The 27,768-nt window shown below is 37.0% G+C and overlaps 3 protein-coding genes across 3 annotated transcripts; 1 reads left to right on the forward strand and 2 right to left on the reverse strand.

Annotated features, from left to right (window-relative positions):
- Nucleotides 1–2: 2 nt before the first annotated feature.
- On the reverse strand, nt 3–4,907 carry LOC136783715 (uncharacterized). The gene is made up of 14 exons (XM_066743972.1): nt 4,534–4,907; nt 4,401–4,452; nt 4,128–4,333; nt 3,903–4,066; nt 3,334–3,658; nt 2,973–3,271; nt 2,510–2,912; nt 1,614–1,829; nt 1,385–1,538; nt 1,028–1,320; nt 683–931; nt 454–621; nt 252–380; nt 3–193 (listed from the first exon to the last, which is right to left on the reverse strand). Exons 1-14 carry the CDS (start codon nt 4,597–4,599, stop codon nt 14–16), a joined length of 2,904 nt encoding a protein of 967 aa, XP_066600069.1. The 5' UTR covers nt 4,600–4,907; the 3' UTR covers nt 3–13.
- Nucleotides 4,908–5,128: 221 nt separating this feature from the next.
- On the forward strand, nt 5,129–6,505 carry LOC136783716 (putative nuclease HARBI1). Its single transcript, XM_066743973.1, has 4 exons — nt 5,129–5,156; nt 5,255–5,474; nt 5,592–5,878; nt 5,976–6,505. The coding sequence occupies exons 1-4, from the start codon at nt 5,129–5,131 to the stop codon at nt 6,503–6,505; spliced, it is 1,065 nt and encodes a 354-aa protein (XP_066600070.1).
- Nucleotides 6,506–7,222: 717 nt separating this feature from the next.
- On the reverse strand, nt 7,223–8,525 carry LOC136783717 (myb/SANT-like DNA-binding domain-containing protein 3). Its single transcript, XM_066743974.1, has 3 exons — nt 8,246–8,525; nt 7,968–8,155; nt 7,223–7,555 (listed from the first exon to the last, which is right to left on the reverse strand). Exons 1-3 carry the CDS (start codon nt 8,523–8,525, stop codon nt 7,223–7,225), a joined length of 801 nt encoding a protein of 266 aa, XP_066600071.1.
- Nucleotides 8,526–27,768: the final 19,243 nt, after the last annotated feature.

A 27,768-nucleotide genomic window follows, 5' to 3' on the forward strand; every position in this document is an offset into this window, starting at 1 on the left:
CAGACAAATTAAATTATTTGTTTATTGACTCAATTTCATTAAGAATCAGTTCCGCTCTATTTGGAATGGTAACTTTTGATAAGTACTGAATTTCAGGACAAGGAGTTGGCTTGTTAATTGACTGATTAACATATAATTTAAATATGAAATCGCCTAAGGTGTTATAAGCAGCTAAATAGTCGTCTGTAAATAACTGAAAATTATATAAATTAATATTTATAGATTTGGTATTTTTGTTTTAAAAGAATTACCACAAGAGAAAAAAATCCTGGCTTTTTATCATGGAGTTGTAAAAAAACTTCTCTTGATTTGATTTCAAGTTCTGTAAACATATTTTTTAATTCTTCCACCTTATCTCTACTTTCAGCATTTCTTTGACTCTAAAATTGAATAATATTTGAATATCTTTATAAAAAAAGCATGGATTACATATAATTAAAGATTAATGTTTACTAAATTTAATATGGTTTCAACGCTTGGGCACGATCTTTTAATATATCCCTCAAAACTAGGCTGTTTCATTACATCTATAATCGTGGGTCTTCTTTTTAATTTCTTTTTCTTTAACTTTTCGTATTCCAAATCGTCGATAATAATATTAGATTTTTCATCAAGAATAACCTTGAAAGTAAAGTCTAATTAAATTCAATTCTATTTTATTTCAAAATATATAACTAAATACTTTCAGATCACATGAACTTTCGCCAATTTCAGAAGTAGAATAGAAGTTATCAGATGGAAATTCTTTTTCATCATCTTCGTCATCTAATTGAAATTGAATACGTCTCCTTTCTTCTTTTTCATATTCACTCCTTTTCTTTAATTGTTTAGGTAGCAAAGTCATACTTTCAGATGTAATGCTGACTGAGATAAGATCAACTGCTTGGGATTTCCAATAAGTGTAATCGGGTAAATCTAAATTTTCTAAAAGCTGGAAAATTGAAAGTTTAACGTTCACAAATAATTAGGAAGCGTGATCGTAATATAATAGTAAAACTTATCAACAAATAAGTCACTTAACTTATACCTCTTCAATAATGTCAGACACGATTTCCAATTTGTAGGAAAACGAGTCGTACGTTCCTTTTTCAACGAATTTTCCTATTTTTACAGAAAGCAAATCTGCCAAGCTACCTTTAAGCAATGTATAAACGTCAAATCTATCTTTTATCCAATTACGATGTATGTCTTCACTTTTTGTAAGTACCAAAACTGATTTTATATTGGTATACCGGGCTCTCATTTGTAAGCTAGTATGTAAATCAGTTTGGGTAATTCCAATTTTATTCTCCAAGACCAAAGAAGAGATTTGGTCAACATCTTTTGAAAATTCATTAATTTTTATCATAACGTTGAAAACCATTACCAAATTTTAAATACTTACGAAAACCGTAACTGTGACCAAGATGTTCTTGAATGGCAATGAATTCTCCATTTCTTGTTTTTGTATTGAACTCTTCTTGATTCACATAAAGAAATGCTTTGTAGTCGTCGTTATCAATTATTTCTCTTGTTGTGTGCCACTGGCAATATTTAATCTGAATAAAAATTATAAAATTAATTACCAATAGTAAAGTGTTCTGTTTTAATTGATACCAAAAACTTTAAATTACTTTTTGAGGAATCGTTTTGCAAATATGCATGGCCAAGGCAACTTTTTTTACTGCTGAGGGACCGCAAAGAATAATTAAAGGTGGACAAGTTTCATCATATGGAAACACATATTTATCAATTTTGGGGAAATTTAACATCTCTAGCAATGTTAACTTTGTTACTGAACGAGCAGCCGCTAATTCCACGGGAGTAGAAAATAATGAAGCAGCAGGTACCTCGTAAAAAGATGTAAGAGAATTGAATTAATTAAATTATAAGGAAATTAATATAAAAATAAATAAAGAAAGTAAAAAAAGCATTTGCATACTTTCTTTATTTCATTAAAGCAGGTATAAATAATGCATAGAATCGATTAGAAAAGGATATTTTTAGAATACCCAACTAGTTTACACATTTTTGTTTTAGAAAAATGTAAGAATTAGAAAATAGAAAAGTATGTAGAAATCTTAAAGACCGATTCTTTAATAAAAAATTAAACTATAAATTTTATTGAATTTTTTCCAATAACAAAAATTAAACTCAGATGAATACTTAAATTAAGCTAGAAAATTACGCAGTTTCATGTAAGCTGCTAAACATTTTAAGGCAGATGAAAATAATTTTTCACAAGTTTGAATACTTGTATTTTGTAAAAGATGTATACGATTGTAATCTTTTCTATTATAGAAAATATATTCATACCAAAAAGGACATATTGAGTTTTTTTTAAATGTCTCTTGAATCTTAAAAAATACCTCTTTATTTCAATCATTGTTTTGCAAAAAATAATATATTCAAAAAATTTAAACTATTTAAATTATTGTAAATTGAGTGTTCCAAACCCCCTTTTTTTTATATAATTGATTCCATGAATTATTATGCATGCTTTAACCACTTTAGCTATAGCATATATTACTTTTTCTTTGTATGAAATTTCAGAGCCATCAAGGAATTGTATAGTTGGGATTGTAAATAGCATTAGGTCTTTATAATTTGGCCAGTTTGTGCAAGGATTCTCTCGAAGGTCAATTTCATAAATTGAACTTTTAAAATTTGATATTTGTCCAAGATCACTGATCCTATTAAATTTAAGGTCAATTATTCGCAATGCACAATTACTCTGAATAAAACTTAAGGAACTAATTCTGTTTCTAGCTAGGAAAAGTGCACGTAAGTTAGGTAAACTCCAAATGCCAGGAACTGATGTTTTAAATGTAGTTATATAATTTCCTTCTAGATTCAATTCTTGAATTTTTAATCCATCTAAATTTTCGATACACTCAATAAGGTTGTAAGATAAATTTAAGTACTGTAAGTATCTGAAAAATAAAACATAAATTAACCATTAAAAATAATTTAATGTAATTTATTTCACCTACTTCAAATTTTGTAAACCAGTTATTATTTCAATTAAATTGTGTGATAAATCCAATTTAACAATACTCCAAAATTCAGTAAGGTCTCTGATATTTTTTATGCAATTGTAAGATAAGTCAACACATGTTAAATACCAAGGTGGTGAAAATTTTAAAACATGTTGAATTTTATTGTGTGATAAATTTAGATACATTAAATAAGGTATTCCGCTAAGCGGAGTAGCATCTTCAATGTCATTATAAGAAAAATCAATATATTGTAAATAACAATGATAATGGATCATTGTAATATCTGTAAGACACTAAAATTTGAATATTAAAAGTTAGATATATGAAAATTTTAATAGAAAAAACAAATATTAACCATTTGTTTTAAAACGCATTTAGCAAAGACAAAAAGTTGATTATTTTCTGGTGATTTTGTTAAATTTGATGAGCCAAGCATTATCAACCTATCAGTTAAGAATCCTTTTTGCTCAAGCTCCTCAAGAATAGTCTCATCTATTGGCAGAGGCTTTGTATCTCTTATCTCCCACTGTGCTCGATCCTTTAATTCTTCAGCTATTACTTGACAGCCCCATGGATGAATAAAAATTTTTTTTTTTCCTAAGCGCGCACTATCTATATTAGATTCTTCATTAGACTGTGAAAGTAATTTATTTAAAGTATCGTAAAAGCTGATTTTACAATATTATTAAATTATTACTTCTGAAGATAAGTGTGGACTAGCAAATATTTCATCAGTTTCCCTCATCATTACTAGTTACTACAAAAAAATTAAAAAATTTGGTTAAATTAATTATTCAATATCTATTACCATGGTTACAGTGATGATAAATGCAGTATTTCGATTTTAATCAATTATTTTATTGCAAAAATCATACTAAATATATGATTTATAAAAATATAAAATTGATATAAAAATATCTTTACACTTTATCTAAAAGCTTTTTCAATGCTTCTTTTGAAAATCTATAGAGATGCCAGTCTTCTGCAGCTGTTAAATCAGTAGCACCATAATGTCTATAAAATTCTTGTGCTGGATTCCATTTTAAAACAGTAAAATCCATTGTATTGCAATTAGCTTTCACTGCTTCCTGCAGAAGTTTTTGTCTTAAACAATATAGATATATGCATTCATTTTGATAGGACACTTACATTTGCAACAGCTTTTAAAAGTTGGCTGCCAATATGTAGCTTTCTATAATCTAGAGACACATACAGATCTTCCAGATACATAGATCTCCCAGCCCATGTTGAATATGAATAATAAGAAATTGCATATCCTACTAATTTCTCTGCATTTTCTGCCACATAACATATAAATAATGGCGGATTTGTATCAAAACCATCTCGCTCTAAAACTAAAATATATATTTCCATATTGAAATAATTTTCAAGTTATTGTAAGTTTCAACAATTTCATTTTACTTTTTGCATCAATCTTTGGTCCACTAGACATGTTTTCATAATCTGCTAGTTCCTGCAAGAATCAAGAAATTAAAATTTAAAAATAAATATATAGCTAAATAATGTTTCATTAATTATGTAACATATAATCTACCTGTATAAGAGCTTGTACAGCCGTACAATCTTCTCGATTGCTCTTTCGTATTTTTACTTGGTCCATTATTTTGTTTTCAAATCTTTTAATATTTAGATTATAAATTATGTGAAATTAAAATGTTTGAGTAAACTGCATCCACTATATCTCAAGTATCAACGTGTTTAATCGCCTGAGCTCTAAAAAAATCACATACAAGTAATCTAATTCTAAAGATTAATCAGAAGTATCAGACATTGATGGAATCACTATACTGTTCGGTATTTAGTATATAAATTTTATATATTTCGAAGTAAAACAAAAACCAAGAAAATAAAACGTAAGGGTCAATTCGACCAAGTAGGCTTAACTTAAGTCTGACTTAACTAGTGGTACCAACGTGTGCAAAAATATAATATTTTTGAAGATATAAGTTGGCAACCATGGATTTTTAATTTTACTATTATCTTCACACCATTTGTGTATTTTTTAGAAGAGCGTTTGGCGGTTTACTTAAATTTTTGAAGAATTGTAAGTCAATTTTGAATATACCATACAAAATTATGTTTCTATTTTACATTTAATGTATTGTTAATACGTATTATAGTTTTCAGATATGGATAATCAATATTCAATAAGGAATGGTAAATATACAAATGATAAAAACATTACAATTAAGGTTACACATGTTTAAATTCCATTAACCTTATTTTCACCATATTTTCTGCTTTTAATTTTATAGAGGATATTATAGAATGGTTGCTTAGAGATGAAAGAAATGAAAATGAACAAAGAATTAACGGTCGAATAGAGTACCGAAGACCAAGAATCATCCAGCAAAGAATGAATTGGTTTAAGCTTTATGATGATACAAATTTTAGAAGAAGGTTCCATTTATCAAAAGATAATTTTATTATGATATTACAAAAAATCGAACAAAGATTAATTCATGGAACAGACAGGTGAATTAAAAGTTTTATAAGATTAAACATTAACAGGAGTAGCTTTTAATTTATTTTATGTAGCTGTAATGATATTATGTATATGTAAGTTTTATTATAAAATTTGTATCTTTTCAGAAATTATGCGATACCACCAGTTATTCAACTTCTTGTGGTTCTACGTTTTTACGCCACTGGTTCATTTTTCCTTTCTGTAGCTGACTACTGTGGAATTAGCGAAACTAGCGCACAGTTATTTGTCCACAAAGTATCAGAAGCAATTGCTTCTTTAAGTACAGAATTTATTAAATTCCCATCTAATTCTGATGAAATTTCTAAAATTCAACAAGGCAATTTTAACATTTCTGGGTTTATTCGCGTAATAGGTGCCATTGATTGTTTTCACGTTCGAATTAAATCTTTTGGTAAAAGAAATACTATATTGTTTCTATAAATAATTATATACTTATATAATATAGGAGTAATATTAAACTAAACAGAATGTCTTTATTTTAATTTTAGGTGGAGAAAATAGCGAATTATTTCGTAACAGAAAAGGATACTTTTCAATAAATGTACAGGCAATTGTGAACTCGAGACTAGAATTCATAGATTTGGTTGCTCGTTGGCCCGGATCAACGCATGATTCTACCATATTCGACAATTCCAGAATTAAAGCGCAGTTTGAAAATAATATGTTTGGGAATGGATTATTATTAGGTGATTCCGGTTACCCTTGTTTGCCGTACTTATTAACACCGCTACAAAATCCGCAAAGGCCAGCGGAAGTTTTATATAATGAAGCACTTATACGGACACGTTGTATGGTTGAAAGATGCTTTGGAATATTTCAAAGAAGTTTCCCAGTACTGTCAATAGGATCACGTTTCCGAACACCGCAGAAAACGTTAACATTAATAATGGCTTGTGCCGTTTTACATAATGTATCCAGATTATCAGCAACAGTAGAGAATTATAATTCCGAGAGATATAATAATCTTATCAGAGACCTAGAGGAAAATCTACACAAACGAGCGAACATATTTAATTGAAAATTATTTTCGAAAGTAAATACCATTCTCTTCTTTATTTTTCAGAATTCATGTATACTTAATTCGATTATTTAAAGTATTAAGCAAATTCTACATTAAATAATGTATCTTTCTTTCAGGCTTTTATAGAGATCCTGCATATAGATATAAAATTGTTAAATATAGGGTGTTATTTGGTCAATCTCATTGTTTTTGTATGCTTAACTGGGGATTTTAACAAAAGAAACAATATTAGTGGCCATCTTAAAACAAATTTAGCTTTCTTCGGTTTACAAACATTTTATTCTTAATTTAAAAATTATTAATAATGTTTACTACATTCTGATACGACAGTAATGTAGTAATTAGTTTACTTTCATATCAGTCTTATTTATTAAACTTTGGAAATGTATTTAACATGAATAGACTTTAAGGTACATACATGCAGCTTTATATAACTATATAGATATTCTTTTTATAAAGTCTAACAATTTAAACTAAATAACAATTTTATTTAGAAATTATAATTTAATAATTTTTAAATTATTAAATATTATGACTAGTAAATTTATAACTTTCCGTTCTTAAATACAACATAGGCTTCATATTATAAACATTGTACTTGAAGTATATTATCAATACAAATTCAAAAATGATAAAACTAAATCAAAACATTATCACAAGTATCATCACATTTTTATATGAGAGGCAATATATCTTGAAAACATATACTGGATCTTAATTGCTTTTCCTTAATTGCTTTTCTAAAATTTCTACCTGTAAGATTTCTTTTCTTAGTTGCGTTTCAAGAATTTTTTTATCCAATTTTTCCTTTTCAATAAAGTGCTTCTTCATTAAATTTACTAGCTCCAATTTGCTTTTCATTAAAACTGTATATACATCCTGGTCATGATTTTGATGTTTCTTCTGTGAGCATACATTAGGAGCATTTGTTTTTTCTGTTGATTTATTAGCAGCAATATTTTTTGCCAATGGTTCACTTAATGGTGTTTGCAGCATTTCAGCATTCCAATGATCCCATCTTCTCACTTCTTCATTTTCAACCAAGTGCTGTAGATAATAAAAAATAGTTGTCTGTTATTGCAAATTAAAATATAAACAAAGTGCTTATATTGTTTTCTCATTTGTCAATAAAAAATCAATAAGACAAGGTGGCAAAATTTATAGGGTCTCTTTTACTAAACACTTTAATGAAGGAATTTATTATAACTGTACATAAGTGAGTTACACAATTGATATTTAGGTTAAATAAGAAAGATAAAATTGATACTATATTTATTTTAATAGCTGAATAAAATCTGTAGTAAACTATACACAATAAAGAACTCACACTTATATGATTTCAATAAGTAGCATTTATGAGACTACTCCGAGTGAGCTGAGAAATTGTTTTTAATTATCATTCAATCTTTACTTCTAATCCTATTCTACATATTACTATTTAGAATGTCTTTCAATTTACCTCAAATACAGGATCAGGGTCATCTGGGTCATTATTTTCCTCATTTTCAGAGAATACATTATTTGGTGTGCTTTGACCATAATAGAAATCAGAGTCAAAAGGATTTATTAAACCATCGATAGATAATCCTATTATTTCATGTACCTTTTCCATCAATACATCCGGCTTCCCATTATAAGCTCCACCACCTAAAAATAGCTCACAGTTGGATAACATTAGTTAACTAATTAATTATAAAAAAGGCATGAGTACAACAATCACTTCTATTAACTCATTACCAGTCATATATGTGTTCCTTTTTAAATCTGCAAATTTTTTTCTGGCGGTAGCTTTTAGATTCTTCCATAACTTCTTTAACTTCTCTTGCGTTTCAATTTTGCAAGTTATTAAACTAAATTCTTTCTCAACTTCATTCCATGCCTTTCCTTTATCACTTAGTCCAAATTTATCCGTAGTTTTATTTTCTATAATGTTAGAATATTTTTTAATAATTTCTGTAAAGGCTATCTTTTCATCAGCGGTATAATTGGCATTTCTTACTGAATATGGATTAATCATATCTAAAAACTATAATAAGAATCTATAATATATATAATATAAAATGGACATATAATTGTGTATAATATATTCAAAATTGACTTACAATTCTTCTAAAATTATTATAAAATTCAAAAATTTATGCCCACCGCAAACGCTCTTCTAAAAAATACACAAATGGTGTGAAGATAAGTAGAGTAGCTAGGATGGTTCTATGACCGCGTGGCGAGGGGGTCGGGGTCCCGCGGGGGTAGGGGAAGTAGGGGAATTGCCCCCTCTCCTCGAGCGGTTGTGCGCATGCGCATCCTCCTCCCCCGACGTTAAACTCGTAGGGTACACACGTGACCCCCCCTCTTACGTTAAGCAGTGGACGTAGAGAAAGAGAGAAAGAGAGAGAGAGAGAGAGATTCCATCGATGATTGTCGGTATTGCTAACTACCGATAGTTGTCGCGTGTATCCCCCCTCTGACTCCTTTGGTGGGGGGGTACAAATGTGGCCTCCCCCTTTTACCTTAAATTCCTTAAAGAGCGGTGCCCAAGCGAATCTTGACGCTCCTGGGATGAGAGTTGGGGGGGTGCCCAACCGAGTCTTTACGCTCCTGGGTGCCCGCGCGACCGACTTCTTTTAAGGCGAATAGTGTAGACGCTTTGGAGAAAGAGAGAGAGAGAGAATACTCGTAGAGAGCGATCCAGTGATCGCTCCCCCATATTTTTTTTTTTTCGTAAGTTAGAAAAAAGGGAATCTTTTTTTTTTTTTTAATTATAATTTATTGAAGTATTAAAAAGGTTTTATTTACAATGCTTTTTTTAGAAATTTTTTTTACATTCAATTGCATGATGTATATATTTATGACAAATGCTACACCACTCTGGTAGTGAACAATTGATGCGTAGGTGACCATATTTTGTACAATTTGTACACCAGTAATGTGGTGTGAGATCTATCTGAGGCTCCATTTGCGTAGCCTCAGTTCTTGTAGCAATGGACTCCGTTTGTGTGGCCATATTTTTCACCTGGGACATATTTGAAAAACATTTTGTTATTTTTTTTTTTTTTTTTTTTTTTTGATATTGTAATAACTATTTTAACAAAGCAAATATACTTACAAAAATCACAATGCGATTTTTAGGCTTTCGCTGCTTCTCCTTCGTTTTCCTCCTCCTCCTCCTCCTCCTCCTCCTCATGCTCTTCTTCTTCTTCTTCTTCTTCCTCTTATTCCACCTGCTCTTGCTCCGCTTGCTGTAGCCCTTCTTGTATTCGATTTCTGAGCTCCACTAGTTTTTCAACTAGTACTATCAAATCAGGATCGTCACCCAACAAATCTTCGTCCTCTTGCACTTCTTCCTCCATTTTACCCATTATTTCCACAAGTTCTTTAACCAAGGCGCTAAATTCAGGATTATCCTCCGGATTCCTCAACAAATCTTCGTCCTCTTCCTCTATTTGTTCCTCTATTTCACTTATTATCCCCACAAGGTCTTCAATCAAGGCATCAAAATCAGGATTATCCTCAAAAATGTCTCGTTTTTTAGGTGTATCACAGAACATTGTCACTGTCGTTGCTAGCGTTAAAATGATCTCAAGATTTTTCGTCACTAGTCGCTCAGATGCAAAACGATCTTCCAATGAAATATGAACTTACTGATTACACACGTATTTTGTAGTTAATCTGATACCTTTCTTTCTTCTTTATCAATACATACATATTAGTCTACTCTTTATCAAAACGTATTAGCCTCCTATCCGAGAAGCGGAACGCAGTCAAAGAGAATTTCAACAGAGACCTGATACGACGAACGTTAATAATAATAATAATAATAATATTGTTTAATCATTTTTTCGCGTAATTCAAGGTGGAGAGGTAATTGAAGAAACACCAATGTAAGGGAAAAAGCCTTTCGGCATAAAAAACCCTCTTTATTGAAATACAAATTTACTTATAAAAATATATAAATAAACCAGGAATTGTACGTCCTGTAGAATTCCAATAAAAACAGCAACAGCAACAGCAACAGCATCTATAATTAAAAAAAAATTATTTAAGTAGCTTCTATACTACATTAAAAGCACTCTTTGTCGAACAAAAGTAGTACTACGATTTAATAAATCGCTGCGAGAGAAAAAGTGAATGCGAGATTCCTTCGCTATTAAGCCATTTTTTTTTTTTTATATTTTATTAGTCTTTGACTTTTATTAACTCTTACCGATTTGGTGGTGGTGACTGTCTGTCATACAACCCACAAGCTCACATAGGCTGCATATTACGTAACCGTAATAACAATTGCCTCCTACGCGAGACTGCAGGTTGCTCCCCTGCAGGTTGCTCCCCTGCAGGTTGCTCCGCTGCAGGTTGGTCCGCTGCAGGTTGGTCCGCTGCAGGTTGCACCGCTGCGGGCGGCATCTGCAGGGCTACGGGCAGCGAATGTGGTCGCCGCAGTGGCTGCTGGTGCTGCTGCTGTTCAAGTATCAAGCGATACCCTCTTAGAACTGACTGCTGCTGCTGCTGCTGCTGTTCTTCATTATGCCGAAATGGCCTTACTATTGCCACTGGTTTGCAATATTTTTTTTCTAAATCTTTTAATGTTAGTTTCTTGTCAGGTAAGCTTATTGGTCGTGTGGAACTCATGATGTCTCACTGAAGACTGAAGTGAAGAGTGCTCTCCTCTACGTATTCCAGATGAAGTTTACATATCTTTATCAATACATATTAGCTTTCTCTCTCCACTTCGGATGAAGTTTACATCTCATTATCAATGCGGAGAGAAGTTTATATCCATTTCTCAATACGTATTAGGTTTCTTTCCGTTAACTCCAGATGAATTAGTAAAAGGTATATTTACAATAATATTTTTCAATTTATTTGATAAAAGAAATAGTAGAGGTTAATTTACAATGATATTTTTTCAATTTGTTAGATAAAATAATTTAATAGTAAAAGAAAAAGAAATGTGGTGGTTCCTCTTCTTCTTCTCTCTTAGTCTGCTTTGAAGCAATATCTTTTTCCTCCTCCTTCTCCACTACTTTTTTCTCCTCTTCCTTCTTCGTTTGCTTTGACTCAATATCTTTCTCCTCCTCCTCCTCCATTTTTTTCTCCTCTTCTTCTTCTTCCTTCTTCATATCCTTTGACTCAATATCTTCCCTAGTCTCTTTCTCTTCGTCTTTCTTCACTTTATTTTAAAAATACAAACAGGTAATAATAATTATGAAAAGGTAAAAAAAGATAAAATAAATACTTACATTCTTCCTCCTCTACTTTTTTCTCCTCTTCCTTCTTCGTCTGCTTTGACTCAATATCTTTTTCCTCCTCCTCTTCCTTCTTCGTCTCCTTTAACTCAATATCTTTTTCCTCAGCCTGTTTCTCTTCGTCTTTCTTCACTTTATTTTAAAAAAAAAAACAAAGAAACAAACAATAATTATGAAAAAAATGTAAAAAATAAATACTTACAGTTTTTATGCAAATAAAGATGCAGTTTCCGTTCATACTCTTCGAAGTAACGATTGAAAAAATCGTTAATTCGATTGACGTATTCCTCTGTCAATTCTCTGGGAAGAGTGGGTGAAAGAGGAACAATATCCTCTTGAATCATGATTAATTTACACTTTTCACAGCTCATTTTTTTTTTTTTCCTGTGTGCAGCACCGACAACGGTATAAGATTGAATGAAGAATTGAGGACTTGTGTTCTCCTCTTTATTTCTCTAAATAGTTTTTAAAGAATCACATATTTGCTTTTATCCACTTGGCAAAAACTGACACCTCCTCGTAAGGACAGTGGATACGTTCATTGTCCAAGTTCTTCTCTCGAACGTGTAAATTGCACGGAGTTTTTTCAAAATCATATAATTTAATTAAATCCTTAAACTTAGGACAACCATACACTTCTAAATTAATATTATCCACATTCATCCTATTCAATAGATTTTTTTCAATGTTCCCTCCCTTGTAGGCTACTACGGGATTCTCGCACGTTAGGCAACCTCTAATAAAATCTTCCACATCCTCCTGCTCGTATTTCTCGAATCCCGTATCACTATATTTTATACCATGAACCATATTGAGCAAATACCACACAGTTTTTTTGTCTTTCTCACTAAGATTTTTCATACTGTCATGCAAACGAAACGATGCGTAAGAAATTTGGTTACTTTTTAAATCAATTATAGCTATATCTTTATATTTAAGTTCTTTTTTATAAACTAAGAAACCTTCTACATCCATTATGTGAGTTATTCTATACATTGTTGCGCTCGTGCTATTCTCGATGAAGAAAAAAACTGAAATGAAACATTCGAAGAAATATCTCCGTAGAGAGAAAGATTTTATCGTTTCTTTAAAATATAAAGTTACATTTGATAAGAAGTCCTTTCTTTCTTAATCTCTAGAAGATATTTTTTTTCCTATTGTATTATACTGTGAAGAAACTATAGGTAACAATGGGGAAAAAATTTTCTTAGAAATTATCCCCTCCTTTTAAAAACATTAAATTTTAATACGTTATTTGTTCCCCTGTTGGAGGGGGAAAAAAATTTTCTTAAATGCGACAAAAAAAAGATCGTTCATTCTTGCATCGAGCGATTGACGACGACGACAACGACGACGACGACGATAATGACACCGACATTCGTTGATTTTCAAGGTTTTGTATTGACCGACAAGAGTTTTATAGTTAAAGAATTTGCGGTGTTGCGTGATAATGAAGTGTATCACAATGTATTTTCACCACCATTTCAAGAAGCTTGGTTGAGCGATCTCGAGAGAGAACAGAATGAGTAAGTATTTTTTTTTTTTAAAATGTAATGTTTTATATATAATTTTTTCTTTTTTAAAGTTGGCTTTATTTTAATCGACATGGATTCAATTGGACCGACGGTCATTCACCTTATTACAAGCATAAAGATGTAATAAGAAAGTATGTAACGTCGTACGAGGGAGAGGATTGGATTTTCGTGAAATGACGGGAGAAATATGATTGGTTGAGAAAAATTTGCAACTTAGAAAATATATACAATGCGAAGGATTGTGAGTGGGGTAAATTTAGTCTTGGATGGAGTAAAAATTTCGAACCACCGTTACCCAAGTGTATGAATCATTATGGTATATGTTCACTGCAAAATGTTTACTTTATGAAATCTGTATATGATCAATATATAAAGGAATAAAAGACTTCTGAAAAAAAAAAACAATGTATATCAATGTCAGTATGCATCTCGGACGAAACAATGGGATGTGTAGATACCCCTACTTCCATTCTCTATTCGATATATATAAGCGTTACTCTTCGCGAGAGACGCATTCGCAATTATTAATTTATTGTTGTTGTTCACCGTATGACAGAGTCATTTCTTTAAGAAACACACAAAATGTCGACTGAATTGCGAAGACAATTTTTTACAATTAATAGTGCGAATGAGTACGATGCGTGGGTACTGGAATGTCGCGAGCATATTCGACGATTGAGCAACGCGGATCGAGCTTTACCCGTTGGAACGCGTCAGAAGAATTTTGCCGAAATCGCGTGTATAAAGTGTCTGTTGCTACGAGCGCAGAGGGAATTGAATTATATTAAATCAGGGGCTGGTTGTAGCAATGACGTACAAGGACTTACCTGGGAGGAGCTTGATTCGGCGTTTCGAAGTCGAATATGCAGCGGCATGGTAGTTAATAGTAATTATATAGAGCCTAAGGATTTTTTAGTAGACGCGGAAGTATTAGTGCGTACGCGTATAGATAAGGTATTTGTTAGTGCAAATAGTGTTAAGGTTAATTGTGTATTTAACGGACAATTCATCTCTAAGGACCAGAGTGATGATAAAAACATTAGTACGACTAATGCTACATTGTATAAGACTGATAATTTTAGTGATTGGTATAGGAAAAACATTTTAGACGTTATTATACAAAAATTAAGTGAATTTCAAGAGCGTGATAGTGGATGGACTTTGCACAAAATTCATTATTTAATAGTTAACATTAATCGTTTTAACCCGTTCCACGCGGGTTGTAAAATTAATCTGCCATCCGCTATCACGAGTAGGAAAGCTCTGATAAATTTAGAAACCAGTGATAATGCATGTTTCGCGTGGTCCGTGACGGCGGCACTCTATCCGGCAAAACCTACGGCTAATCCAAAGCGCACGTCCTCTTATCCACATTTTCGGACGGTTTTAGACGTCGGTAGCCTAACCTTTCCGACTACGCTAAAACAGATTCCGAAATTCGAGGTGGATAACGACGTGTCGGTGAACATCTTCACCTTGGAGAATGAAGAGCAAAATAGCGACGCAAAAAGCAGAATTGTGCCTCTTCAGGTGACGAAGAAGAAGAGATCGAGGCATGCTAATCTTCTTCTCGTCAACGATGAACAGGGAGCTGCACATTTTATGTGCATAAGGAATCTCTCGAGACTGGTGCGAAGCCAATTCACCAAGAGAGAAAATGCTCATTATGTATGCGATCGGTATGTATTAATAATAATAATAATAATACTGAAAAAATACAAATATAACTGCATATGTTTTATATTAAATTTTTTAGATGTCTCCACTACTTCCGCACAGTGGAGAGGCTCGAGTCGCACGAGCAGGATTGCGCGCAGCTCAACGATAATCTCCGCTTGATGTTGCCGAGCAAAGCCGAGGATCGCTGGGTTTCCTTCAAGAACATCAAAAATGGGGAACGAGCGCCATTCGTCGTATACGCGGATCTCGAGTGCATATTATTGAAAGTTGAACAATCGAACAGTAGTAGTAGTAGTGATATTTATCAGAGACATGAACCTATTAGTGTAGGCTATTATTTAAAAAGTGCTCGCGATGCGTCACTCTCGAGGTACGACGCTCGTCGGGGTGCCGACTGCATCGAATGGTTCGTACGCGAGCTCGAGAACATTGCGCGCATCGCGAGCGAGACGCTAAGTACTATCGTGCCCATGCATAATCTTAGTCTTAGCGAACAATTGCGTCACTATAATGACCCCAATTGTCATATATGCAAAAAGCCGTTTCTTCCGAATCAACTACGAATTCGCGATCACGATCATCTGACCGGCAGATACAGAGGACCGGCTCACAATAATTGTAATTTAAATTTCAAAGATTCGCATGTCATTCCAGTAATTTTTCACAATTTATCCGGCTATGATTCGCATTTTATCTTCGAGACGATCGCTAATTTGTACGAGGGATCGGTATATCTGCTGCCTGTACATAAGGAAAAATACATTTCATTTACCAAATATTTGCGAAAATATAATATACAGTTGAGATTTATCGATTCGTTCAAATTTATGGCCTCCAGTTTGAACAAATTGAGCTCGTACTTGGCGGAATCTCAGCTGACAAATTTGAGGTCACAATTTTCGGAATTGAGCGTCGAGCAGTTCGACTTGCTTACGAGGAAAGGTATTTTTCCTTACGACTATGTAGATAGTGCGGCTAGATTGGAAGAGACGGCTTTACCACCGCGCCAGTCGTTTCACAACAGACTGACCGACAGCGATATCAGCGAGGAAGCATACAATCATGCCGTAGAGGTATGGACCAAATTCCACATGCGCACACTTGGGGAGTACAGTGACCTGTACCTGAAGACCGATGTCCTATTGTTGGCCGATGTTTTCGAAAGTTTTCGCGATAGTTGCATGCTAAATTATGAGTTGGATCCAGCCCATTATTATACGCTACCGGGCTTCACCTGGGACGCGATGTTGAAGCATACGGGAATCAGGCTGGAGCTTTTCACGGACGTGGATATGTTGCTGTTCGTAGAGCGCGGTATACGCGGTGGTTTGAGTCAGTGCTCCCATCGTTACGAGAGGGCCAACAATCGGTACATGCGGGACTACGATCCGGCGGAACCGTCGAAATATCTCATGTATTACGACGTAAACAATCTGTATGGGTGGGCAATGTGTCAGCCGCTGCCCACCCATGGATTCCTATGGATCGAGGACGCTGCCAATCTCGATGTCTCCGCTATACCCACGGATCATCCCGAGGGTTATATTTTGGAGGTCGATTTGGAGTATCCGCGCGAGCTTCACGACAAACACGCGGACCTACCGTTCTGCATGGTGCGCGAGAAACCGCCGGGCGGTAGCCAGGAGAAGCTGCTGGCCACTTTAAACGATAAGACCCGTTACGTAATACATTATCGCGCTCTGCAACAATGTATGCGTAATGGACTGGTACTGAAGCGTATACATCGTGGTTTAAAGTTTCAACAGTCCACCTGGCTACGCGATTACATCGAGCTGAACACGCGTTTGCGCACCGCGTCCACCAATGAATTTGAGAAGAATCTCTTCAAATTGATGAACAACGCGGTTTTCGGTAAAACAATGGAGAACGTGAGGAATAGAGTTGACGTGAGGCTCGCAACCAAGTGGGAGGGAAGATACGGGGCGGAAAGCCTGATTTCCAAACCGAATTTTCACAGTCTCGCGATTTTCAAGGAGAATTTGGTCGCGATTCAATTATCGAAATTGTCCGCGAAATTTGATAAACCCATTTACGTGGGAATGAGTATTTTAGATATTTCAAAAATTTGCTTGTATGAATTTCACTATGACTATATGCTTCCTACATTCGGCGGTAAATGTAGAGCGATGTATACCGACACGGACAGTCTGATATACAGTGTCGAGTGCGACGACGTTTACTCGGTCATGAAACGCGATCTCGCGCGATTCGACACCAGCGATTATCCTGACGATAATCGGTATGACTTGCCACGCGTCAACAAAAAGATACCCGGTCTGATGAAGGACGAGAACAATGGTCGTATCATGACCGAGTTCGTAGGACTGAGGGCAAAAATGTATACTTTCAAGGTGCAGGACTGTGCGAGAATTACCAAAAAAGCCAAAGGTGTCAAAGGTTACGTTATCGATAGAAATATAACATTTGACGACTACAAGGATTGTTTGAACAATTTCACCGTACAGTCTCGCAGTCAAAATTTAATAAGATCGAAGCTGCACCGAGTTTTCTCGATCAGTCAGCGGAAGGTCGCCCTCAGTCCGTACGACGACAAGCGTTTCGTTACACCCGACACCGCGGCGACTCTACCCTGGGGACATTATAGTCTAAAATTATAATTTATTTATTGTTTTTATTTATTCGCTTTATTTAGTTATTTATGTATTTATTCTATATTTTGATACATCTTAATAAAAGTTTTTATAAAACATTGCTCTTATTTATCCAGGAATTGTGCGTACTGTCGAATCCCAGCCACTTAACGAACACTTTTTCGCCCTTTCTGCGCAATACTCTCTCCACCAGATACACATCGGGATTGATGGTTTTCGAAAGCTCGTATTCGTAAAATCCACCCAACAGTTGCGTGCCCCTGGAATCCTTGAGGAGATACGTAGCGGGATTGGTACTCTGCACTTTCGCCACCTCGAATATTTCGGTCGTCCAATTTGGCGTGTAGCCTTTGGCGAACATCTGCTTGTATTTACTGATTCGTACGAAATCGCCGACTTTGAACTTGGCACGACCTGCGACCTTGATGTTACTGTATACTGTCTTGAGTAGCTTATCTGCATGCTCGGGTTTCACATCCACGGGACGCATTCCCGTGGTACGATGCTTTCGCGCATTGTACGCGTCCACCAACTCTTGCAGCATAGCGCGCCACTTGTAATTACCGTTCAACGTAAATCGTTTCCACATTTCCGTCTTCAACGTACGATTCCAGCGCTCGACTATCGACGCTTTCATCACGCTGTAGGTCGAGTAGTGATTTATCCCGCGTTTCCTCATCAACGCCCGAAAGTCACTGTTGTAAAACTCCTTGCCGTTGTCGGTCTGTAAATTTTTCGGACATCTGCCGTCCTTCAGTAGGATTCTCGTCATTGCCGTCGTCACTTCTCCGCCGCTCTTGGTCTTCAATGCCACCGCCCAAGCGTATTTTGAGAGGGTATCGATTACAGTGAGAATGTACTGGTGACCCGCATCGACGTAATTGCGCATATCAACAAGATCGGCCTGCCAGAGATCGTCGAAGCCGCGCACGATGACTCTTCTGCGTGGAAAATTTATCCTCGCCGGTGCGTGGAGCTCCTCCACCAACTGTATCTTTTCTTTGCTCATTTTTTTTTTTTTTCGAAATTCCTAATGAAAAGTGTTGCTAAGTATTGCTCTTTCCAGATCTCTTTTACTCACTTTATCATCCAATTTTTCGCAAATTGTTTGAAAAATTTGGTCCATCTTTTTCTCAAATTGTTCATTATGTGTATTCAATGCCATTGTCAGATATTGCTTGAATTCAAGCAGTAAATGCTCTAAATTGGGTTCGTGTTTCCTACTCTCACCATCCAGTCCAATTCCAAATTTATTTATCGACATTTCAAATGCACTACTTTGTATTTCAAAAATCAGTCTCTTTTTCCTCGCTATTATTCCTCTTTTTGATGGCTCGTAATGTCGAGAGTAAACATTCTACGATGTATGTTAAACAAATGCAAATTTCACAACAGCAGGAATCAGACATTTAATTTTTTTTTTTTTACCTCGTACTACCGAAAGACGTTGATATTACACTGAGGTAAGAGTGTAACGTGCAACTTTCTTTATACGATGAGATCCTCCTCGCGCAACTCCTCGATTATCGACTGTATCTCGTTGTGATGACTCGTATTACCGGCAGCCACCGACGCGATCAAAAGTCTCAAACGTTCGATCAATTCATTCGGATCGTTCCAATGTACGTAGTTGATTGGTCCCTCGGTGACACGCATTAGTCCTTTACCCCTTTTTTTCGATGCTGTTGATGCTGCGCCTGACGGTTTACTTGCGCCCGACGGTTTACTTGCGCTAGACGGTTTACTTGCGCCCGATGTTGACGCGTCAGAAGTTGACGATTTTCTTGCGCGTGATGTTGATGGTAACCGATAAGGTGGTAAAATAGGTTTTCCCAATAGCAATGGTTTCATAATTTCTGTATATTTTGCACCTCTATTACCTTTGATTTGTTTTAGACTATCGTTTAACAGTTTATGCGCTTTAGTTTGATTGAGAATACTCTTGTATCGTTCCAAATCGTCGGGTTCTATAATGGCTCGATTGGGTTCTCTCATGAAAATTAGTTCATAAGTACCTCTTGTACCGGTGTATAACTTCTTATCGAGAATAATATCTCCCTCATGACTTATTTCAAATTTACATTTACCAAGCGTCAGTTGATCATCTTCATAACGAGGTCCAAAAGCATGATCAATCAAGTTCTCCCTATCAGTCAGAAGTAATTTAATATACTTGCCAGGGATCGGATGTAATTTAATATGTTGAAAGACATGTTGAAACAAGCCTGGTTCCTGTTTTTCATCAACATTTAATTTTTCTAGCAAACTTTTTTTTGAATCGGGCGACGGTTGATCGGTTATAGAAGACTCGTCGTCGTCGTCGTCGGTCATGAAATCCAATGGATTCGTAATAGTTTCACTAATATTACTACTACTAAGATTCTTTGCTCGTTTATGCGGTGTCGATGTGAAGTAGGCTCCCCTCTTCAATTTATCGTTGTATTTGACAAACGAACTAATATTATTATTATTTGTGTTATCCTCCGTTTGCGAAACGAGTTTCTTCAATGGTTCGACTATCGGCTTGAATGTCTCGTTCAAACTGCTCTCCATTATCGCCTTCTCCGATTTCAAGGCACGATGCTTGTCGCGAATCACCTCGCTCGTCTTGGCGATCCTCTTCAGAAGCGATTTTTCATCCATCGCGATGCTGTATAAAACAGCTTTCCCCCGAATTGAACGGTTTTTAACCGACCTGTTGCGATGCTGTATTCTCCCCGAACCGACACGGGTTTTAACCGACCTGACACGGTGATCCGAACAGCCTGCGCTCCAGTATCAAACTGACACTCAAGGCCGTGATCGTGAAACCTTACCGGCATGACATTCACAAGGCCGAAACCTTACCGGCAAGGTCGAAACCTTACCGGCCTGACAAGACCGTTCACTCGATCGTGGCGTACTCGTTGAAACCTTTGCGATAACGACCGTTCCTCAGAGAGCTATCCTTGTCTATTACTAGGAAACCGTAATCGCGACTCCAACAGGTCGAACACAATGTGAGAAATTTCTCATACGACATATCACTGTTGACGTGATCGTTGAAAATATGCTTCAGATTAGTTCCATCCTGCTTAAATATTATTAGCAAGTTTGCGTTATCTCGTATCAGATGCTTCGGTATTTTCGCATAAGTCTGACAGAGGTAGAAACAATCGATGTTGGAATGTCTACCCATGCAAAAGTAGTCCCTTATATTGTCCTGCTTGTCGTTGGCCACATTGTCGAATATGAAAATGGAATTCGGCTTTGCATCCGCGACGTTCACAACCTCGCAATTGTTGGAAAATTGAAAGTAACCGATTTCCTCCGTTTCCTGCAGAAGCTGCTCCAGATATCGATACTTCGGTTGCTGCAGCGATTTCGAGTAGACGTACAGGTTCTCGAATCTCACACCGTGCGGACTCTCTATGAGGCTCAGCAGCACGTTTGTCTTACCGCAATTCGACGGACCGCAAACTATGCAGCGTATCGTAGATGGTAATAGCGATCCGTGACGTTTTTTTTTTATTTGCGCGGTAGCATTGTGAGCATCCAAATTTGTCACGCGAATAGTCGGCACGTGCTTCACGAAATGCATCCTCGCTATTGACCTTCGGCAACAGCCGTATCGTTCATTTATATTTCGCGATTCACGGAACTATTCGGTCAGTTGCCATTACGATGGCGTTCATGCTAGTCGTCGTCGATTCCCTGCATAACTTGACGAATCATCAGCTCGAACACATACCGAAGATCGTATTGCTCGAGTACTTTCCAGACAGTATCGCGAGTGTGTGGGAAAGATTACCTCGGCACATTCGCGCGGACTCGGATGTGCAGCAATATCAATATTGTTTGCAACACTACAATCTACCTGATACCACTCACCACGACGGACCACCGAGACGGATAAAAGACTGTTACGTTTGTCAGCAAGAGAAGCAGTTGCTCTAAATGTCTGGATCGTTCTTCAATAAAGTCTTGAAAAAATTGCCATTTGAGCTGTACGTGCCCGGTTACAATTATTGCGGACCCGGCACTCGACTTCGCGAAAGATTGGAGCGCGGCGATCGTGGTATAAATCCGCTGGACGAGGCCTGCCTCGATCACGACTTAGCATATTGGCACAACGAGGATCTACCGGAGCGTCATCAGGCCGATAAAGTGCTAGCGAGGAGAGCGCGTGAACGTATTAACGCAAGAGACGCGACCTTGGGTGAACGCGCGGTCGCCGCAGCCGTATGGGCATCGATGAATGCTAAGCGTAAACTTGGCTTGGGATTACATAATATTGTTGCGATGAAGAAAGCAGTAGCGGCTAAAAAAAAGAACAACAACAACAAGAAAAAAATTGGTATTACGAGGAAGAGAAGAATTCGAATGCCGAGGAAACGGGGTGGTATAATACCTATACTTCCACTACTAGGTGCAGTCGGAGCATTGGCAGGTGGAGCATCGGGTATAGCGAGTGCTGTAAACCGTGCAAAAGCTGAGAGAGAACGATTGCGGGAAATGCAACGTCACAATCGCGCGATGGAAGCGTCGCGCGAGAGAGGTAGAGGTCTTTATCTGAAACCGTACAAGCGAGTCGTCGGAGAGGGTATCCGTGGAAAAAAAAAACAAAAAAAAAACGACAAAAAAACGGTCGAGGAAGAAAATGAATGAGGGAAAATTTCGTCGTGGCGATGCTCTCCCGGATTCAGGTCCTACTAGTAACGTACAATTGGCACTCATCTGCCGACGCATACCATACTTCCGTGGAGTCTTTATGCGCACATCTCTGCCGCTAGACGGGCCGCGGTGCAACGAGTGCGCGATCGTGAATCTCGACGATCAATGCGGTCCTGGTACCCACTGGGTAGCCTACGTCAAGCGTAACGACATCGTCCTATACTTTGATTCCTTCGGAAATTTGAAACCGCCGAAAGAATGTGTGCGTTACTTTGGCCCTAACGTTACAATCTACTACAATCATGATCGATATCAATCGTACGATAAAAGCAATTGCGGTCAGTTGTGCGTGAAATTCCTGCGAGAACAGATACTTTGAAAAAAAAAAAATGTCTTTCACCGTGACATTATCGGATCGTAAATCAGTATTAAATTCAGATTTCTTTCCCCCCATCAATCTGCAAGACGATCGGTACGAGATCGGTCTCGTGGACATGCAAACGTACAACTCGATAGCCAATGTGGACGAGACGAATAATAAGTTCTACTACGACAACGATAAGGTACTGACGATACCCAGAGGCTGTTACGAATTGAGTGCGATAAATGAGTATTTGCAGTCTCAAATTTCTGCGAGACACGAAATTCAAGACGACATTGACAGCGTTATTCTTCTACGAGCGAATAACAATACACTGAAGAGTGAAATATTCTGCAAATATTCGATTGACTTTGGAAAACCGAATAACATTGGCTCGCTACTGGGCTTCTCGTCGAATCGCGTGATCGAGCCGAACGTCCATGCTGAATCCGACGATACCGTGGACATTGTGAAAACAAATATTCTACGCATCGAGTGCAACATTGCGGGTGGTGCGTACACCAACGGTAGACCACGACACATTATTCACGAGTTCTTTCCCAGCGTACCACCGGGCTATAAAATCTCGGAGGCACCGAAAACCGTCATTTATCTACCGGTCATCGTCAGAGTAATCGACCGTCTCACGTTACGTATCCTCGATCAGGACGATCGTCTCGTAGACTTTGGACGTGAAGAAATTACCATAAGATTACACATTAAGAAATGTTAATTTACAAAAGTAGTAGCGAGGATTATAAAGCGGTGAAACTGGATGAAACGTTAGCTAGTCGTTCGTCCTACGTGGAGTCGAATACACCGGCTCGGAGTGAAAATCGCGACAAGAGGAGCTTCCTGCTAACGAGAAGAAATATCGAATTTTTACAATCATTGGGATTCACCGTGAAGAGATTGGGCGAAGGTAGTACATAGTGGAACAATGGCAGATCCCTTGAACGTCACCGCACCGCTGACCTACGACAATCGCATCACGAAAATGGAGATGCATGCCTACAATCCGTATGCGAACGCCTCGTTGGCGAACAGCGACGAGATTCGCATTCCCATACAGCAGCAAGATTTGATACTCCTGCCGTGCGAGAGTTATCTCTACGTCGAGGGCCAGCTGGTGGAGGGTACGCGTGACGCGAGCGCCACCAACGACGATACAGTTACGCTCGACTGCAATTCCGCGGCTTTTCTCTTCGACGAGATTCGTTATGAATTGAACGGTATCGAGATCGACCGATGCAGAAACGTCGGTATTACCAGCACTCTGAAGAATCTCGTTTCCCTGAGCACCGAGGAGAGCGTCAGTCTACGTCATTCCGGATGGTTCGTCGCTACGGCCAGAGACCGGCTCAAAAAGGAGGCGGCTGTTAAGAATTTCAGCTTTTGCGTGCCCCTTAAAATGCTGCTGGGATTCTGCGAGGATTATCGGCGAGTCGTCGTTAACGCGCGTCACGAGCTCGTTCTCATTCGCGCGCGCGACGATACAAACGCCATTTACTCGGCGGTGAAAATCACCGATTCGTCGATCAAGCTGCTACGAGTGCAATGGAGAATACCCCATGTGACCCTGAACGAAATAACGAAACTCCAATTTCTCGGTATCGTCGAGCAGGACAAGAGTCTGTCACTCGCTTTTCGCGCCTGGGAACTTTACGAGTATCCCCTTCTGCCCAAGTCGCAGCGACACACGTGGTCCGTGAAAGCGTCCACGCAATTGGAGAAGCCGCGATACGTCATTCTGGCGTTCAGAACGAACAAGAAGAGTAATCAGCACGAGGATGTGCTGAGATTTAATCATTGCAAAGTCCTCGATGTCAAACTCTTCTGAATTCCGAATCCTATCCGTACGATCGTCTCGACACTGATTTCACGAAATCCCGCTACTCCGTCCTCTACGACATGTATGTAAAGTTTTTCACCTCCTATTACGCTGGTGAGAAACTCGGGAGACCCATGCTCGACTATACGGACTTTTTGACGTACGGGCCGCTCTTCGTCATCGACTGCTCGCATCAGAACGAGTCCATAAAAACCGGCACGGTCGACGTTAAACTCGAGATCGAGTGTATGGAAATCATTCCGGATAATACTACAGCCTATTGTTTAATCATACACGATAAAATTGTACAATATAATCCTCTTACGAATATTGTTAGAAATGTAAGTTAAAAAAAAATAAGAAAACAATTTTTATTAAATAAATATATAATAAACAACAAATTTATTCATTATTTTTTGATACAAAATACCTATCAAACTTTAGACTTAAATTCCACGTTGTGATATTTTCCTCCTTTATATAACATTATTAAATTATTGGATGCTGCAGCCTTTTGTAGGTGCTGCAACTGCTCCGTATCTTCCGCCAATTTTGCCATTCTCCCTGGCAAGAATACCCAATCGGTTGTTGACAGCTTTACAATGATTTTCATTCCATATTTTGTCATAATTTTGTCCACTTCGGAAATATCGTACTCTTGATTTTCCGTCAAGCTATTTAATTTCACAAAATTTTTTGGAATGACGCTTCCCAATTCATTGATTTTATTGAAATTCATTTTTATCTCTATGAAAAAAAAAAAAAAAAAAAAAAAAAAAAATGATTAGTCTCATTAAAGTTAAAAACTCAATTAAATAATGCATGTACTAATCGAATGAAAAAAAATATCCTTACCTTTTTTATGTAACAAACAAGTTTCTTTTTAATGCGTTCAAACACACACAAACTTATTTTTTCTTAATAGTTCAAGCACGCGTGGTACGACTATGCAGCTCTCGTTTAACAGACTGACTTTTTATATGAACGATATTATCATATATTAAGCGTATGCAATGTTTGGAAGGGGTAATTTTTGTTTATTTTTTTTCTTTTTTACTTGCGATGAATTTCCATTGTGATTGATCTATAGGTTTATCACAGTATAACACAATAGGAAAAAATATCTATGGATATCACTATACGGGGATTATTCAGAGGGTATAGTGTATCCTTCTTAATTAAGAAAGAAATAATGGAAGGGGTAATTTTTTTTTTTTTTTTTTTTACTTGCGATAAATTTCCATTGTGATTGACCTGTAGGTTTATCACAGTATAACACAATAGGGAAAAATATCTATGATTAAACAATATTATTATTATTATTATTATTAACGTTCGTCGTATCAGGTCTCTATTGAAATTCTCTTTGACTGCGTTCCGCTTCTCGGATAGGAGGCTAATACGTTTTGATAAAGAGTAGACTAATATGTATGTATTGATAAAGAAGAAAGAAAGGTATCAGATTAACTACAAAATACGTGTGTAATCAGTAAGTTCATATTTCATTGGAAGATCGTTTTGCATCTGAGCGACTAGTGACGAAAAATCTTGAGATCATTTTAACGCTAGCAACGACAGTGACAATGTTCTGTGATACACCTAAAAAACGAGACATTTTTGAGGATAATCCTGATTTTGATGCCTTGATTGAAGACCTTGTGGGGATAATAAGTGAAATAGAGGAACAAATAGAGGAAGAGGACGAAGATTTGTTGAGGAATCCGGAGGATAATCCTGAATTTAGCGCCTTGGTTAAAGAACTTGTGGAAATAATGGGTAAAATGGGGGAAGAAGTGCAAGAGGACGAAGATTTGTTGGGTGACGATCCTGATTTGATAGTACTAGTTGAAAAACTAGTGGAGCTCAGAAATCGAATACAAGAAGGGCTACAGCAAGCGGAGCAAGAGCAGGTGGAATAAGAGGAAGAAGAAGAAGAAGAAGAGCATGAGGAGGAGGAGGAGGAAAACGAAGGAGAAGCAGCGAAAGCCTAAAAATCTTTTTGTGATTTTTGTAAGTATATTTGCTTTGTTAAAATAGTTATTACAATATCAAAAAAAAAAAAAAAAATAACAAAATGTTTTTCAAATATGTCCCAGGTGAAAAATATGGCCACACAAACGGAGTCCATTGCTACAAGAACTGAGGCTACGCAAATGGAGCCTCAGATAGATCTCACACCACATTACTGGTGTACAAATTGTACAAAATATGGTCACCTACGCATCAATTGTTCACTACCAGAGTGATGTAGCAATTGTCATAAATATATACATCATGCAATTGAATGTAAAAAAAATTTCTAAAAAAAGCATTGTAAATAAAACCTTTTTAATACTTCAATAAATTATAATTTAAAAAAAAAAAAAAAAAAAAAAAAAGATTCCCTTTTTTCTAACTTACGAAAAAAAAAAAATATGGGGGAGCGATCACTGGATCGCTCTCTACGAGTATTCTCTCTCTCTCTCTTTCTCCAAAGCGTCTACACTATTCGCCTTAAAAGAAGTCGATCGCGCGGGCACCCAGGAGCGTAAAGACTCGGTTGGGCACCCCCCCAACTCTCATCCCAGGAGCGTCAAGATTCGCTTAGGCACCGCTCTTTAAGGAATTTAAGGTAAAAGGGGGAGGCCACATTTGTACCCCCCCCCCCCCCCCCCCCCACCAAAGGAGTCAGAGGGGGGATACACGCGACAACTATCGGTAGTTAGCGATACCGACAATCATCGATGGAATCTCTCTCTCTCTCTTTCTCTCTTTCTCTCTTTCTCTACGTCCACTGCTTAACGTAAGAGGGGGGAGGCCACTTGTGTACCCTACGAGTTTAACGTCGGGGGAACGCGATAATGCGCACAACCGCATGCGCACAACCACACGAGGAGAGGGGGCAATTCCCCTACTTCCCTTGTCCCCGCGGGACCCCGACCCCCTCGCCACGCGGTCATAGAACCATCCTAGCCTATCTACTGGTATCGATTACAGTGAGAATGTACTGGTAACCTGCATCGACGTAATTGCGCATATCAACAAGATCGGCCTGCCAGAGATCGTCGAAGCCGCGCACGATGACTCTTCTGCGTGGAAAATTTATCCTCGCCGGTGCATGGAGCTCCTCCACCAACTGTATCTTTTCTTTGCTCATTTTTTTTTTTTTTTCTTTTTTTTTTTTCAAAAAATAGACAGATTCTTAGAAATTCCTAATGAAAAGTGTTGCTAAGTATTGCTCTTTCCAGATCTCTTTTACTCACTTCATCATCCAATTTTTCACAAATTGTTTGAAAAATTTGGTCCATCTTTTTCTCAAATTGTTCATTATGTTTATTCAATGTCATT

Source organism: Prorops nasuta, unplaced genomic scaffold, assembly GCF_024137725.1.
Source record: "Prorops nasuta isolate Cenicafe-Biocafe unplaced genomic scaffold, Cenicafe_Pnas_1.2 PNAS00035, whole genome shotgun sequence".
Taxonomy (NCBI): Eukaryota; Metazoa; Arthropoda; class Insecta; order Hymenoptera; family Bethylidae; genus Prorops; species Prorops nasuta.